General features: G+C 35.5%; 2 protein-coding genes across 16 annotated transcripts in view; one reads left to right on the forward strand and one right to left on the reverse strand.

Annotated features, from left to right (window-relative positions):
* LOC132914583 (cAMP-specific 3',5'-cyclic phosphodiesterase-like) overlaps positions 1–7,947 on the forward strand; it is a 395,884-nt gene extending 387,937 nt beyond the window's left edge. For all 15 annotated transcript variants that reach the window (XM_060973800.1, XM_060973801.1, XM_060973796.1 and 12 more), the window contains 4 exons: positions 3,264–3,527; positions 3,890–3,989; positions 4,228–4,877; positions 5,115–7,947. In XM_060973800.1, the coding sequence (XP_060829783.1) occupies positions 3,264–3,527; positions 3,890–3,989; positions 4,228–4,877; positions 5,115–5,168 (1,068 nt within the window). In that variant the 3' untranslated portion in view covers positions 5,169–7,947. The remainder of the gene's footprint in view (positions 1–3,263; positions 3,528–3,889; positions 3,990–4,227; positions 4,878–5,114) is intronic.
* A 4,236-nt stretch (positions 7,948–12,183) lies between these two features.
* LOC132914433 (uncharacterized) overlaps positions 12,184–17,989 on the reverse strand; it is a 202,586-nt gene continuing 196,780 nt past the window's right edge. Inside the window, exon 11 of the mRNA XM_060973562.1 lies at positions 12,184–16,787. Coding sequence (XP_060829545.1) covers positions 16,678–16,787 — 110 coding nt within the window. The 3' untranslated portion in view covers positions 12,184–16,677. The remainder of the gene's footprint in view (positions 16,788–17,989) is intronic.

Below are 17,989 nucleotides of genomic sequence, written 5' to 3' on the forward strand. Positions count from 1 at the left end.
TTTGAGGATACATTCATTTGGAAACTTCCTTTGCTTTGTTTTATTATTAATGGTTAATCTGGAATAATATAGTTTGAGAAGATTCGAAATAAACAGAAATTCGAAATATCGATAGAATTACAGGTATAATATTCTAACAATGACTCTTTTCGTTTAAATAATTTCATATTGATTATGGTAATTTCAAAAATACGTAAAATTTGCAAATCCACCCTGATGATTGGTTAAAAATTTTATTCAAATTTGTTATCAAGATGTACATAGAAGCTGTGATTATTATTATAATTATAATTGGGAATTTACATTTATATTTCGTAAACGCATTTTATTCTTCTGTTTCGCTAATAATGGCTCGATCGTTTTAGAGAATTTAGCAGACGCGTACGAGAGAGTTTCATATGCAGTTTCAATTTCTCGCAAATTATTTATCCGGTCTGCATCTTGTTAACGATTTTAAGAGTTCCACGAGTTTCCATGTAAATTCGTTTCATAATCCTGGTTTATTTACAAAGATGCTGGCTTATTTTCAAACCGATAGAATTCGCTTTTCTCTAAAATAATTCCAAGCTCCAAAGTGCGAACTTCTCGTAGTTTTATTGTTTCTAGGTATCACCGTGAACCGTAGCTATTTTAAATTTCCGAAACAATCAAACTATATGAGAACTACGCACGGAATTAAAGAGACGAGAATTAACAAGAAAAATTCCATTCAAACCGTTTGACACTCGGTTCAACAAACATAACGTTACAACTTTCATTGATCTTCTTATTTAACCTTCGTCTCTATTCATAGAATCCACCTAACTTGAATCAGTTTCGTAAATTATAGTAAATACACGTGAAACCGATTGTAGTCTGCGTTTCTCCGAATTCATTCAAAGAACAATTGAGAATAGAATTTGGTTTTGCATAATCGATGCAAATCCTCATTCCTGACGAGGAGAGTAGCTACGACTTTCACATAATCAGCTACCGCTTTGTATGCTGATGAGACGCTTCCTGAGTCTGAAGAAACTTCTTCGTTTCCGGTGCAACACGCCTTACGAGGCTTCAGGGTTCGCCTGTTTTTATTTCATACGGAAACGATAGACTGCAACGTGAAAAAAAATAATTTCTTTAGATATTTTGCATATGAGAATAATACACAGATAATTAGATTTGACTAATTGTCCTCTATGGGAAAAAAGAGTAAAATATATGTAGAATCAAGCAAATATCAATTTTATGACAGATTGAAATTGTATTGTAATTTTTACTTTGTGCCCTTACACAGACACCCACACAGGCATTTGAACAGGACACCTACACAGGTCAGAGAGCTCATAAAAGATATAACTTAGAAAAAACGAAGCTGGCACCCCGCTGGGGGTAGCCACCCACATGCTATATTTATTTTTATTTTTATTTTTTTTTTTTTTTTTTTCACCAATAAGATATAACACTTTACCAAATGTCCATAAGGACAAATTGTAAAAAACCAAAATAAAATAAAAAAAAAAAACTGTATAGAGAGTGGGGTTCAAAGTATTTAAGGGATCATGGGTCACTACCTAAGTCAGTCTGAGAGTAACTGGCCAACAATCAACGATTCTTGTATACGTTGTTAATTATATCACTCGCTTATATACATTTGGTCCTGTAGTTCTGTTTAATAAGCATCACTGAATATTATTCCAACATAAACATCGCGTCTTCCACAGATTATTAATATTAACTTGAAGATTAAATTCTAACATTTACATCTCTTTTTACGTAATTATTTTTTCACATAGTTGTATTAGGTTGTTTTTTTCGTTTTATAAGGAAACGATAGACGCACAATGTTTTTTGTTTTATGTTAGTTTACTGAATTATGCACGAACATAATAATAGAAATATAACGAAATGGATCACATCTAATTCGATAAAATAAAACAGAAATTCTTGTTCGTCTATTATCACCTTATGAAACGAAAGAAACTTTTCGGACAACCTAATATGTTTATGATTTTTATTATACTTCATGTAGATATTGAATTTTAATGAATTAACTGCAATATAATAAAATTGTACCGCGTCACACAGGATTAGAATCGTTTGCGAGTAATAATAAAAATATACTCGACTGACAAAAACAGATAATATTATTTAATATCATATATACGAAAAATATGACAATATTGTCTGATCAATTAATCGACTAAAACGTCATTTCGATAATAATGCCCAATTTTACAAGGCCTTAGAATCGTCCCTGAACCCACACGTTCTGATTCAGAGTCGCGAAATGGTTTCGAACTCCTTATTTGGTCCGCTACACTGGCCACTGTCTGTTTGTTTTGAGAAAACACGGCTAGATACGATTCAGAAAAAGTTTAAATTAATCATGACCGAGCCTGTGTTAAAATTTCTAGCGTTCAGTTCGAATCATAATAAACAATTTGCAGTTCGAGTGTTTTAACTGATCAGTTTAATTTCAAGTTGCACGTAGATAGGTAAATGTTTTATAAAAATAATAATTAGCGGTGCGAGGAAGTTGATAGTTTGTACGAAGAATTTTAGAAAGATTATACTATTTCTTCAATTTTGTGGTTACGTGCATATTTTCAGGGCCACGGTTGGATATGAGTTAATCGTGAACACGTTAATTAACGTTAAATAAGGAACTTTCCATTCATTAACAATTTCTCGATAAACGATTAAAAACCTTCTAAAATCGCGTGCCGGTGCTAAGTATCTCGCATGAGCAACATTGCGAATTGTGCCGCCGAAAAACTGTCTAAAAGATTAATTGTTCCAGCCGGATAACAAACAGAGAATTTACGTTTCTCGAGAAAATAAACTATCTTAAGAATTTCAGCAAATAGAACAAACGATAAATAATTTTAGCGAAGAAACATCACTTGGTACAAAACCATAAAAATCGATCTATCCGATCCTCCGCTGTTCTAATAGTTTTCTTCAGGTTTGCAGTTAAGGACCGCGTCGTAACATTAGAATTAGAACATTATAATAATACGTAATGATCTCCTGCTAAGATTTTCAGTTTACAATAAAGTTAAAAATTCCATTCTCTGCTATATAACATAGAAAAATAATTAATTCGATAAAGACATCGTCGTCATTCTAAAAATCTCTCAGAACCTTCACATCTAGCAAACAGACTTAAACCTACTCTTGTTAACACAGGTCTGGTTCGTCGCCATAAATCTTTACGAATCTCGTATTCTCTATTTTCTAATTATTGTAAACTAATTACTAATAATTCTATATAATCATTACAGGCTCTATTAAGCATCGACACATGGGGCATCGACATCTTCCGGCTAGGCGATCTGAGCAACAATAGGCCATTGACCTGTATCACGTACACAATCTTCAAAAGCCGTGATTTGTTCAAGGCAATGTGCATACTGCCCCAGACGTTCCTCAACTACATGACGACCCTCGAGGATCACTACGTCAAGGAGAATCCTTTCCACAATAGTTTGCACGCGGCTGATGTGACCCAGTCCACCCACATTCTGCTCAACACGCCCTCACTCGAGGTTAATATATATATATATTCATTCATCGTTCTATTCAATTTCACAATTGTAAACGTGTGCCAGAGAACAACGCAATAGCCTTTCTTCCTTTAGCAAACGATTCAATACATGTAATTCAAGATCCTTTCTCTAGTGAGAATAATTGTCTTTATATCTGTATGGTCTTTTAGAGGAAGTATTTTACAGTTGGATAATTACACGTTTAAATTGACGTCTTCTCGTGATGTGTTTGATCGTATTGTTATATAGTATGCCAGCGTGTTTGGGATTCGCGTTAATTAATATTCTCTAAGCTTGGATTGATATCCAATTAACGCGCAGTAATACTGGTCAGCTAATTGAAGCTGTTTGTCTAATTACAGTCCGTTTTCACACCATTGGAAATCGCAGCTGCCCTGTTTGCCGCAGCCATTCACGACGTAGACCATCCTGGACTGACCAACCAGTTCCTGGTCAATATCGGTAAGTGTGTTTTTCATGGAAGCTCACAGAATTTTTTCTCTGGTATAGAATTCTTATACTGAGCAAAGTTTTGTTTTATTTCATTAATTGAATTATTTTATTCGATTGAATTATCGAACCCTGCAGTTTATTAATCTTCGATGATTCGCTTCTCGATACTCCTTTATTGTAATATGTAACATTAATCTTGACAAAGTAGAATCTTAGCAAATGTTAACCTCGATTTTCTCCTTTTTAGGCTCCGAGCTCGCTCTCATGTACAATGACGAGTCCGTTCTGGAAAACCATCATCTGGCAGTGGCGTTCAAATTGCTGCAGAACGACTGCTGTGACATACTCCGCAACTTGACGAAGAAGCAACGCCGGATCTTCAGAAAGATGACCATTGATATAGTTTTGTCCACGGATATGTCGAAACACATGACTTTGCTAGCAGAATTGAAGACCGCGGTGGAAACGAAAATAGTTGCTGGCTCTGGCGTTCTCGTATTGAAAACGTACAGTGATCGAATAATGGTTATAGCAAACGCAGTACACTGCTCTGATCTATCAAATCCCACGAAACCATTATTCTTATATCGACAATGGGTCCAACGGTTGATGGAGGAGTTATTCCGTCAGGGAGATCGAGAACGCGAAAGGAAAATGGTGATTAGCCCAATGTGCGACAGATACAATCCCACCGTGGAGAAGTCGCAGGTCGGCTTCATAGACTACATTGTCCATCCTCTTTGGGAAACTTGGGGAGAATTGGTTTTTCCCGGTGCTCGGGATATTCTGTATAACCTAGAGGAGAATCGAGACTGGTATCATTCCATGATCCCTCCGTCACCACCGTCCAACGATCAACAGAAGAACGAACAACAGTCCGATAATATACACTTCCAGGTAAGCATCGTCTCAAAGCTCTTTGCCAAATTTTTAAAAGAGGAATTCTCGAGTTGTTCGATTCTTTAGTTTCTTTGGATAGTCTATGCTCTCTTGATATATAGATAGACTCTGTACTCTCTTGATAGACTCTCTGTAGACTTGCTGATCATGGTTTTTAAATTTTCTTGGGCTTTTTAATTTACATAGCTAATAAAACCTCATGAAACTTATCCAATCAACTTATCGACTGTTCAGGTGACACTGGAAGAGGACTATACCATTGACCCGGAGGAGACCGCTGGAATGTGACTGAGATTCGCGGGTATTTGCAAGAAGCTCCACGAGAAGGTGCAGCAGACCTGGTGGCGCGTGCGTCAGTAATCATTAGCTCGCTGCCACTGACTAAATGTCTATGTGTCTATCTATATTCCTTTTTGGCCAAGCTCCACTCCCCGGAACAGTGGAAGAAACCTTGTCTCGATAGGAGAGACAAGACAAAGAGAAAAGGAAAGAGTGAGAGAAAGAGAAACGATTAACTGGAAAAGGAACGTCTAGTCGCCGCTAGTTCAGACCTCGACGAATAAACACGGGGTCTTTCCTGACGTGTCAGAAGAGAATAAAGATCAGCCAGGAAAGAAATTCGGAAGATGGAGGACAACCCACATTGACGCGATCGTTCTGCTCAGACGCTGACGCGTCTCAGCTATGGGCAACGGTCCTAAATCGCTTCGTCTCGACTAGTTCGAGACGCGACGACAGCGTCCACGATGGACCATCCTCGATAGAAAGACAGAGAGGAGCATCGTCGTCGTTACCATTGTCGCTTTTCTCCCTTCCCATAGTCGTCGTTCGATCGGCCCCAGATTGGCGCGTCTCTGGCTCGAATATGGAGGGCACGAATCTCTTCACCAAGTACCTGTACATTACCCAGGTGAACCGATCACGGTAAAGCCTATCACCGTGTCTTTATTAGGTTCCCTTTATTATCGTAATATATAGAACGAGAACATGAAAAACGACGCGACTCGAGAAAACGCAGGAATATCTCATCTCGCCACAGTGGTAGGATCCTATCTTGACATATCAATTAGACGGTACAAGCGGCTCAGGTCGCGATATTCCAACGATCCGAAGGATCTTCTACGCAGCCAGCTGATCCTCGATTGGTTATTGAAGAAATTGTATGTCTACGTTGGACTGTTTATTCCAATTTCGGCCAAATTGGCCATGTGGCTGCGGTAGAGACCAGATTGGATAATTTTACAAAAAAATTGAAGTTGGATGATTAAAAAGTTTGAAAACGAGACGGTATAGTGAACAACAGAGAGGGTCAGGGGCATACACATGTACCTACACAGAAGACACGCGATCGTTTTTAACCAAAGAGTATTGTTAGTCACTTCGTCGTTTGAGAAACGAACTCTTTTTCTTCATTCAGGATAAATAAGAAAAAATGAATTATAAATCGTGAACAAACAGCGAGACATCATCGCGCGTTCTAGCTTGTAGCGATGGTAGATGACTTAGGGGACTCAGCGAGGTGGAGAATTAAATTAGTTAGAACTTTGCAACTCGATGTGTTTACGAAACCGAGACTAAGAATAAAAAAAAAAAGAAAAAGAGAAAAGGTATTAAAAAAAATTATAATAATAAATGGAGATAAAATGAAATAACGAAGTACTCTCTCGCTTGGATGTCTGTGAATCGCTCAAATTCAAGGATCCATGCTGGATCTCGAGTCGATGGCGTCTCGATGGTCGAGCGTCGATCCTCTTCGCTCTCTTTCTCGAAGCATCGCAATTTTTCATCGAAATTCAACTGGTATATATACACAGACATATATATATATATATAAAAATATATATACATATATTTTTTTTGTAAAAATACCTTTTTGGGCCTTGTGTTTTCTACGATGCATTTATTTTCTCCTTTTTGATATATGCCTAACTGAATAAAGAAAAAAAATTTATCGTGTCAATAAAACGACGAGGAAATCAATCGTGATAATGTTTTCACGTATTCGACTTTCTGACGAGAAAATGGCGGCCGCACGAGCTAGGCAAAATGGCCGACACGCGTCAATTGCTCGAGAAAGAGGCGAATACTTGTATCTGTGTCCGTAGGCAGTGAATCTAGTGAGTGTTTTTGGTGCTGTGCACCAAGCTTAGATCATTAAGAGTAATTTACATAAGGCTACGAGTACACGACTAGATATTAAGCTGAGGAATTAATGTATAAACGAAAAGAATGGAGACAAAAAAGAAAAAAAAAACGTAAATGTTCTTTAGGACGTAAGCGAACCAAGTAACTAATGATAATTAAATATTTAACAACGAGAAGAAGACGATGAGAATTAATCGAAATAAAAAAGAAGAAAAAAAATGAATTGACATGACGCTGTTCCATTTTGGGATCCCTCCGACAATGTTCCGCTCGAAAGACGATAAACAGATTTTGGACACTACGAAGATCGTGAGATTCGAGTGAGAACGACCGATCGAACGACGGGAAAAAATAATTACAAAGTACCTACGCGTATAATTTTTTGCCGATTTCCGATTTTCTCCGTTTGCCTTGTGGTGACCTTGATATGTAACATATAGATTTAATTCCATGGTTTTCTCTAGAATTGTTGTACATATTTTTTCCTTTCTTTTTTCATGGGTTCTGCGACGAACCAAAGATAATATTTCCCTATAGTAAGCTCCCTCTCGTGACTAATGACGAATGTTTTTGTAACGTGGAATATAAGCGACAACCGCGTTCATGATGATATTTTCTTCATCGAATGAATATGTGTGTTTGTTATTGTGTATTTAACGATTTTACCGACCCACAATGGTGATGACGATGACTATTATTGTATCATGCGGCATGGTCACGATGATGAAACGTTGAACAATCGCGAGAGACAAAATAGGGGTAACAAAAATGAATTAGAAAGGAAAAAAAAGATGGCAAAAAAATTTATGAAATAAGAACTAAATACTATGTGTTTGATTGCTGGACAGTTAAATGAACATGTATTTATCGGTGTAATCCTCGTATAAGATATATGTGTAATAAAACATATTTATTGTCGGAATTTCTTGTTTGCCTTTTTTATTATCCTCCACATTTTTAGTTTGCTTCATTTTTTTTTTTATTTTAAAGAATCTTTTCAGAAGCAAAAGTATCGAGATGTTGTTTGCATCTCCATTATTTGTCAAATTTCCACGAATTTACCATCGCCTCTGCCGATCAAACGACCGAACTACGCGCACATTCCCTGGGGTATTTGGTGGGAAAAGGAAGGCAGGTGTTCAAAGGCGATTTAAAAAACCAGCGGCAAAACACTGCACCGTATCACGGGCATGTATAAGTGTTTGATCGTTGTTTTCTGATGATCACAATCATTCTAATCCTACAAACATCCGCAATCCGCAAATCCTTGCTTTCTAATCACCATACATTTTTAAGGATCAAATTGTAGAAGATGAAGAACGAGTTCAACAAAATAGATAAGTATCAATAGACATTGTTAGATATTGGTGAGTACTGGTAAGTATTGATAAGTATTAAGAAAACAAAGTAGTGCAGGAGGTATTCGGAACCTTTTGACATTCCTGCAAAGGACGTCGTTATCTGAAAACATCCTAGAAAAAAATTTGTCCGCCAAAATAGGAATTTTTGACAGGAGAACATTACGTAGTACAAGAGGTAGCACTATCTCGATAATTCTTGGAATTAGGCACCTTTTCTCGGAATTCCCGAAAACCATTTCCTTGTCTTTCTTTACACGAGTCTGCTTTAGATTTCGTGTTTGCTTAACTACTTCCTAACTTCATTTTTTCCTTTCTTTCTAGGTTTTTGTAGGATTGGATAGCGAAAAGGATAAACAACAAGATTGTAAAACGCTATCGAAATACTCCGATCTATTGAAACTCTTACTGGATATATTTTTTACGATTGTTCCGCAATACAGAAACTTAATTTTTATTGTAATGTATAACCATTTCCACGAAAGTTGTCGCTGGTTGATGTCGCTGGTTGATGTCGAGTACTGTTGTTTACTGCTGGTTGATGTCGAGTACTGTTGTTTACTGCTGGTTGCTATTGGTCGCTGTTGGTTGCCTACTGTATCCTCGTTGTTGTTCTGCAATCAATAAGAAAACAAGTAATTTATTTCAAATAGTTAATCGAACTTTGAAGCAATTTTTCTACTTTTTTGTCCTTACTCCATCGAATGAACATTTCTCCTTCCACCGTGCATTCGCATATTTCTCCCGCCAAAAACACCGGAGAGGAAATGTGCATACAATAGAGGTTCTTGCACTTGTGCAAATTTTTTGCCCAACTTTTTTAACATTGCATCGGCGATCTCTCTACTTATTCGTGAAAATACACGTACCGATAAATTACTATAGAACACGTACCTATTAGTATGTAAATTAGAGTAAGGTATAAATGAAACCATCAGCCTGTCGCTTAATTATTTGTAAATATATTATTAAGTAACATCTATAATATAGTAATGAAAAACCATTTACATTAATAAGTATCGTCGTAATAGTTCATGTATGTGAGTGTCAATGTGTCAATGTATAATTTCTGCATCTTGCATTCATCGATCCAACAGGCGACACGCCATTGGTCGCGCAAAGAGTCACATGGCTTTCACCATAAAGCGGGACATTTCGAAACTGGAAATTCGAAAGGTCGTAAAATTCTCATTTTCGAGAATACAGAGCGCATAAAACGCTCTATACGTCGTCTCGTTTCATTTTCCTTTTTATTACACGTTTCGGAAAGTTCAGTTGAGGGTGAAATCCACCCCTTTCCACGCCTAACTTCTAACATCATGGTTCGAGATAAAGCTGACATCTCTATTTCTTTTTCATTTTTTTCGCATTTTTCTTTTTTTTTTTTCGTTCGGTAAAAAAATGTATCAGGCGTCCTTTACACGTGGCTATCCTTAACCTAGCGTGGTTAGTACGAGTATATCGAGATGTTTGCTGTCTCGATCGAGATCTCGAAACTCAAATTCCCCTATTCAAATTGATTTTCCTGAATTTTAGGTTTCCCCTTCACCTCTTCGAAGAGTTTCGTCCATTTGTCTTTTCTTTTTCTTTCTATGCGTTTCAGTCGTTTGCAGATTGGATTTAGAATTATTTCTCAAACGTTACAATTAACTTCGAACTTGTCTGTAAAAATCTACCAAGTAAAAACGAAGGCGTAATTTGATATACATAACAGATTTCAAGGAAATTTGTTTTGAAATTCATTTTAAATTCATTTTAAATTCATTTGATTGGAGCAGCGTTGGTAAAGACTGGACGTAGTCACTGCAGTGACTACAGTTGTCACCACACTGTACTATATAATAACCATAGGAGTCACAATAATTACTATAGTACAGTGCAGATTACACGTAGTGACTATAGGCAGTGGTTTATAGTCACAAGCTACTTTTTAGCTCTTATAGTGGATGTGCTGCGATTTGAATGAATTTCGAAATTTCTCGACCGAGAGTTGCTTAGGGTTTCTTCTCCAATTCATTCAATTTACAAAATTGAAATTACCATGTAAATTACTAAGACTAGAGACGGTAGTAGTCGTTGTGTTTCGTTCTACAGGCAGTAACGTGTGCGCGCGACGAGGGTAGGGAACGAATCGCTTCAATTTAGTGCATTTTCCTTATTTTTTTTCTTTTTTTTTTAATTAATTTTTACGCTTTGGTGATAGGGGAAGATCTTTTTTAACTCTAAAAAAAGAAATTCATTTTTTGGCAGTAGCTAGTAATATTTGGTGATAGGGGAAGATTTCTTTTAACTATAAAAAAAGAAATTCATTTTTTGGCAGTAGCTATTAATACTATCGAATCTCTTCGTTATCGAAGAAGTTTGATAAAGTTTCATCGAAACTCGAGGAAATATGAATTTTTCTTGTTGCATGGTGCATCGTGAACATTTTAACGTGCGCAATTAAACGTTTGGTTATTTTGCATGAAACACGTTTCGTGAATTATATGAAATAAAGTATGGGAGATGTTAAAGTTTGTTAATCAAGAGATATTATTTCCTTAAGTTTAAATATTTAGAATCGACGATGTCTTTCCTTTTTTAAATTGTTCAATCTTTGATCCTATCACCTTGAAAATTGTCCGGATCGTGTTCGTTCGCTTTCGAAATCGCGTTTCCCACTACGCACCTCCGCGAATACCTGTCTTTCGAATCCTCGTTACGATATAAACATTATTTTACATCATCGAAGGAACGCGGGTACATTCCCATAGTATTCGCCTCGGAACAGAAGCATTATTTCATCGAACGTGCCTCTCTCTGTCACTTAGAAATCATTTCTCATACTCGATGCAATTTTAAATACGTCGAAAAATATGATACCTAAACGATATTCGAAAAATATTGAATTATTTCTATATAATTAAAAATTGGAAATGAATTATCCAAGTAAGAAATTAAATTTTCTGGAGACTTGCTTTAAAACGTTTCGAGAACGTTATTAAATATTAATTTTTGTATTACAAAGTTTCTTTCATCTGGAATTGTTTCAAAATTGTCTAAAAGAAGCGTTAAAATTTATTCCGATTTAAAGCAAGTTCACAATGACTACGGAAAGATTTCATTTCTTAATAGTCACTAATAGTCACCTTTACATTCGACAGAAAAGATCATCCACTGCCAGCTTTCACTCGATAAAAAAAAAAAAGAAAAAAAGAAAAGAAAAAGAACGGAAATATGACGATGGAAGCGACGACAGATCGAGAAAAGTTCGTTCTTCGATGAAACACGAGGAGGCCCAACGAGTCAGCACTCGTGGGCTATTTTTTCAATAACTTCACAACAATAAAAACATAGTATATATATATATATATAATATATTCTTCCATATTTATATTTATATTTTTATATTTATATTTATAATATAATTTATATTTAAATATTTTTTTTCTTGTATATAACTATTTAACCCTCGATATAAATACCCTGAAATCTACACTCTCTCATTCTATATAAAACCGAATTCTTCACAAATCTATCCAATTGTTCCTTTTTCTCCCTTCGTCACCACATTTTCCTTCGTTTCGTATTTTTCTTGCGGAAAAATGTCCTTTTTTCCTTCTCCTAATTTCTTCGACGTTGCCACTTTCCATTTTTATTTTTCGTTCCTTCTACGTGAAAAATCGTTAAACCTACTATTTACAGGAAAACTCATCCCTTTCTTTTCTCGTTTTCCCTTTTTCTTTCTCGCGAAGAAATAAATGACTGGAACTGTGTTTCTCTGACGACTGGGAGGATAAAAAATGACGGAACAAGCCGCGTTTTGATTTTTTTTTCTAGCTAGAAATGTGGGATGATGCTTGACCTATCGGTTCGTCGAGCTTTTAATCGATCTTCAGAGTTTCGAGTGCCTTATACGCAGCCACAGCGATCCGGCATTGTTTGTTGTAATTATTGAGACATTTCGATGCTTCTGTGTCTAAATATTACGATATATGTAGAAACCTAAAATGTGTAAGTCCCCAATTTTATTCGGAATTGTAGAAGAAGATATAACTTTGTTCAGTTCCGGATTTTATTTAAAATCGTATAAAAGATTTATTAATAATTTTAAGATTAGTAATTTATGAATACTTAAAGCTTGTTATTCTTGTCGTCTATCATCTTGGAATTGACTAGAGTAGTTAAACAAAAGTAAAATGATTCATATAGAATAAAGTTTCAAGTTGTTAGAAATTATATTAAATTCGTAACTATACGAAGCTTATTTTATTCAAGATATACTATACGAATCTTTAAGTTCGTAAATATAGTCTAGCTAAGCCATAGGTTACATCTAAGACTAATTAAAATTAAGTTGGAGTAAAATGAAGCTCGAGTCAGAGATTAGAACTAAGCTAACAAATTAGGTATATTCTATGGTTCGATTAATAATAGTAATTAACACAGGTAATCATAAATTAATTTTTAATTAACATACATAAGATCAGTTGAACTTTGGTTCAAGAATTTCCCAATAATAAACTTAATTTAATTAAAATCGAGCAAAAGTAATCGGTTCTAAAAAGATAAGTAAGCCACAACAAATTTTCCAAACACAATTAAACGGCACTATATCACAAAACTCGATCGTCAAATGTATCACAAAATTTTATAGACCTTTCATGCGCTCTTAGATACTATAAAGACGAATTTATAAAAACTTTCACAGTTCTTAATAGAACCATACAATCCTTACGATAATTATATATATATTATATATATATATATATTAATTAATATTATATAACACAGTATACAGTGAATTGGACATAACAAAGACATCAAAAAGCATCGAGATGCCTCGATTAGTATAAAACCTGTACGCCTGGACACTGGCAACCCGCTCTATTCGCTTGTTTCCATTCATTCGGAGGAAGTCCTCCCTTTCTTTCTCTTTTCTTCTATCTACCTAATAGTTTACAAGTTTATAGCCAACATCGAATTGTCCTCGAGTATTTATATATTTATATATATATGTATACATAACGTATGTATAATATTTATAATATTTATATCCCGTATTTATATCTGTATTTATAGTATGTATATCCAACTATCCAAGTATGTATAGCGAACCGACTAAATTTACGCGATCATAGTACTGCCCCTTATCTCTTTCCTTCGTTCGTATAGTTATTGGCAGGCCCTTATTTAAAATAGCTCCAGGTGAAAAATATCTGTAATTTGTCGAGATTTTGGATCTTTGCGTATTACATTTCTTTCATTTCAATGTTTTTAAAGTTGTTTCAGCATCGGTATCGTTCCGTTTGTTTCGTCTACTTGGTTTCATAGGTTAGGAAGTTGATGAGATAATTGATTATCTAACGCTACCTACCAGCTTCTCCGAGTTCCTTGTTCGAATTCTCTCGATTTATCGATATGTCGTGGTTCTCTTAATAATCCCTTGTCCGTGACCCAGTCAATCCTTTTATTGCTCTGGAGTTTACGTTTTTTTTTTTTTTTAATTAATTATCGAGTATTTCCCTTTGTAATCTCTGCTTTTAATATTTGAACTTTTGTGACTTCCAAGTTATTAATTTCTTCTATGGATTGAACATTTTCAGGTCTTCGTTTCACAATTTGTTATGGTTTTTTTTTATTTTTTCCAATATTTCAGTATCTTCATTCTTCCCATATGACAAATTATTCATGTAAAAGACGAGGAAAAATTGTCTTTCGTTATTTCTCTTTATAACTCACAAACGTCGTTGATTCGATAGAAAGTATCAAATATTTGACTTATAAGAAAAAATTTAGTCTGTTCCAAAGCAAAAAATGGACTGAATAGTCACTGTACAGTAACCTTTCCTTCGCTCAGTTTCGTACGATCTCTGTTGCTAAGTCGATCCTTATCATCGACTCTTAAATTCACGATCTCCACTTTACATTGCATGAAATACAATGGTTTCGCAATTTTCATTATTTCCATCGATCGGATCATGTATATAGATTCAGTATTAAATCTAATTTAAATCTAACGCAAATAAAATTGAACACTTGAATAGAAACTTACATAATCGATTAAATTATAAATTTAATGCAAACTGTAAATCCAATAACATAAATCTCCTTAAATTTAAATGTCGTGTACCGATACCTAAAGAAATTAATTCTAGATTAAAAATCAAAATAAATATATTCGTTAAATCTATTTTAATCATAAATGAAATCACAAAATCCACTCGATCCATTCAAACTCGCTTTCGTTTTAAGAGTCGACCAAGGGTAGAAATTCGTAAACCAGAGGATCACGTAAATCGGATCACATCGGATCACGAAAAATTCCTACAGTCCGCCTGTATTCTCCTCGTAACAGTGTTACATTAGCTTTCGGCGTGTCTTACGATCCAAAGTCGCCTAATCACCCATACATTAGGGGTAATTCACGAGTGAAAGCCGAGGGGTGGCAAGAACTGAAAGAAAACCACGCGAAAGAAGCCACAGAAGAAGAGAGAAGTCCACATTTACACCTTCGTTCTAGCTCTCACGACGACACAATAATCGTAATAATGGCAGTAATAATAATAATAATAATAATAATCGTTCTGAGCCATTGGTGCTCGTGGCGCAGCGGAAAACCTGTTTCTTCGCTATTTTCCTTTCTCTTCGTTATTTTGAAATTTCTGCACTCGTACACACGCATACATATCCACGCATACGTCAGAAAAATTCTCTCTCTCTCTCTTTTCGCTCGAGTGCAGTGGAACTTTAATTAAAACGCGTACGATTACAGCTGAAACGTTCCTGTTCCGAGCAAATACACGTTTTCTGTTCGACCTGGAGAACAGCACGCACCACTTCGAACATGGCGGACACGTCCTGGACCTAAATAAGTGTCATAAGTTTCTCGTTCTCTCTCACACTCGCTTCTTTCTGTTTTCTCTCGTTTCTTGTTTTTTTTTTTTTTTTTTTGGTTTTTCTCTTTTTTGTTTTCTCAGATCTTCGTTTTGCTATCTGGTTCTTTCTCACTCACAAACACGTGGGCTAGTATCACCACTCAGAACGCACACAATATTGGCCCCAGCACCCTTTAGTTCTCGTTTTTTTTTTTTTTTTTTTCGACTTTTTTAGCGGTTAGGATTTTCTGCAATTCTTTTTTGTCCTTTTTTCGGCGTTTTTGCTGTTCGTGCTTTTTTTTTAAATTGGATTCGCGCGATGCGTTGCACGTTGCGTTCGGCCAGGGAGGTTCCTAATTAGCGAGGTTAATTGCGGGGAATCGAGTTGCTTGGGAAATGTAGCAATCTAGATTTTTGGAATTCGAAAGTTCCGCGTGTATTTCGATATTGCCAGGGAAATCGAAAGATCGATTGGAATGAAATATTTGGAAAAATTTGGAAAGCTTGAAATAAATTGAAATTCGAATATTACGTAGTTTAAAACAGAAATTATACTAGTGGACAGAAGCAATATTAATTTTGCCTGCGATAAATCTGTAAATAAGCAAATGTACGTTACTTATAAATACAAGAATATAAATAATCCAATAATTAATAATTTTACCCATCTACGAATAGGAAAATAATCTAGAAGTGACACGCCTAACAACATTTTCATCGATCGACGAATAAAAGAAGATCGATAGTCCAGTAAACGCTACATAGACAAATAAAAGGAGAAAAGTTTAAAAAGGAGAGGCAAGAGAAAAATTCAGCCAAAAGCAATTGCTCTAAAAACCTCCCAAGATCCCATCACCCAATTCGGCCTTATAAAGAAAACATGCTCGTTTGCAGAAGGGTTCGGTTCTCCCTGACCCTTAAAAGAAGACAATACTTTCCGAAGCAACTACTCCAATAAAACGGAAGCTTCCTTAAGTGAATTTTATATACATGTACACGTATCTGTATGTACATCGAAGGTTTGATCCAAGGATCCGCCATGTTCCAAGCAACGACTAGGTTCTCTAACAAGCTTCTGTTTCTCCCCTCTCCTATCTCATTTTTTCTGTCGCGCCCTTTTCTCTGTACGACTCGCACCCACGGACACTTACACGCTATTTATGCTTGATTATTTAGGTTACTTTCTCCCGACACGCATTCCGTGTTCATTCCTTCGTTCGTAAATCGTTCCACTTAATATATATATATATACTTTGTATTTATATATATATATTTTTTTACTTTGTATTTATATATTTATATTTATATTTATATATATAGAGATTTTTTTTCTTTTTGTTGTTGTTGTTTGTAGTTGATGTACCGACGACTCGAGTTTTATGTAGCAGGTTGGTACTACACAGCCGTCACGTGGCCTAGTTCCTTCACTCAGTGGTATCACCTCGCGATGTATCTGCCGAACAAGGTGCCCAGCACTGCCAGGATGTAAACCGAGGCAGAAATCCGGAAGGTCCACGACGTGGCCGTCGAGATGTCGCCGCATTGCGCTAGAAAAATTTGTTTCTGGTTAGTTTCGGTTGGTACTGATGTGCAGAGAGCGGAATTGGAACGATTAAATATGGAATATTTTTGGTTCAAGCTTTAGAGAAGTTTTAGGCTTTTCAATTTTTCAATCTATTTACATAGTTAACAATTTTGTTTTATTTTTCGATGATTCAACTGGTACGGTTTCTGTTTCAATTCGTACAGTTTTTAAATATTGAAAATTTTCAGCATTTTTTATTATTTGATGTTTCAACTAGAAATCTTTTTTTAATCTTCTAATTTTTCTATCGCTTGATTTATTGAAGTGTCAATTCCAGATTTTCCCCATTCCAGAACGTTCCAATCATATTTCTAACTTTATCATTTTTCAACCTAACAATTTTTTATCTTTTTGTGTCCCTAATACAAGTTTTTAATTTTTTAGTTTCACAATTTTTCAATAATCAAATATCTCTACCTGCCAATCTTATTATTCTGTCGAATAATTAACTTCCCCTAGAAACCCCTAATTCCCCAGAATCTCTACCTCCCCATCGATACCGTCTCAATTGGATCCAATTTGAAAGATAAAGTGAATCAGCTGTTTAATTAGCACGTAGAGTGACTGGGCGATTCGGACAATACGATCAGTGTCATGGTTGAGACGCGATAATCAGGAACGTCGCTGACAATGCTCACTGTACGACGTGAGGTTGACCTGCCACGATACTGCACGACCATGAGAGGTCCTCGGACAGGAAACAAGATGAACCCGTCACTGAATGTTCGCAACTTCCAGTCGCCATGACAGATATTCAATTTCCTTATTTTCCGATCTTTCAATTTTTTCCAATTTCTCAATACGATTCGAATTTATATTTTTTTCAGTACTTATGACGCATTTAACTTTCTGTAGTTTCCAAAATCTTTATAATTTCTCAAATTTTCAATTTTCAAATTGTTTAATTTTTCGTGAATATAATTTCCTAAGTTCCGAAGCTTCCAATCTTTTAATTTCCCAGTTTACCAATGTTTCATATATTTCAAGTTAATTAATTTTTCAAGTTATCAACTTTCTTTCCGTACTTCGGGTCTACTAACTTTCCGAGATTATAATTTTTCAATTCCTTCATTATTTACGTATTAAATTTTCTAATTTCACACATTCCTGCCTTCCTAATTTCCTTGAAGCTACGATATACTTGATGTCCTAATGGAAATTTGC

This window comes from Bombus pascuorum, chromosome 15 (assembly GCF_905332965.1).
Source record: "Bombus pascuorum chromosome 15, iyBomPasc1.1, whole genome shotgun sequence".
NCBI classification, from domain to species: domain Eukaryota; kingdom Metazoa; phylum Arthropoda; class Insecta; order Hymenoptera; family Apidae; genus Bombus; species Bombus pascuorum.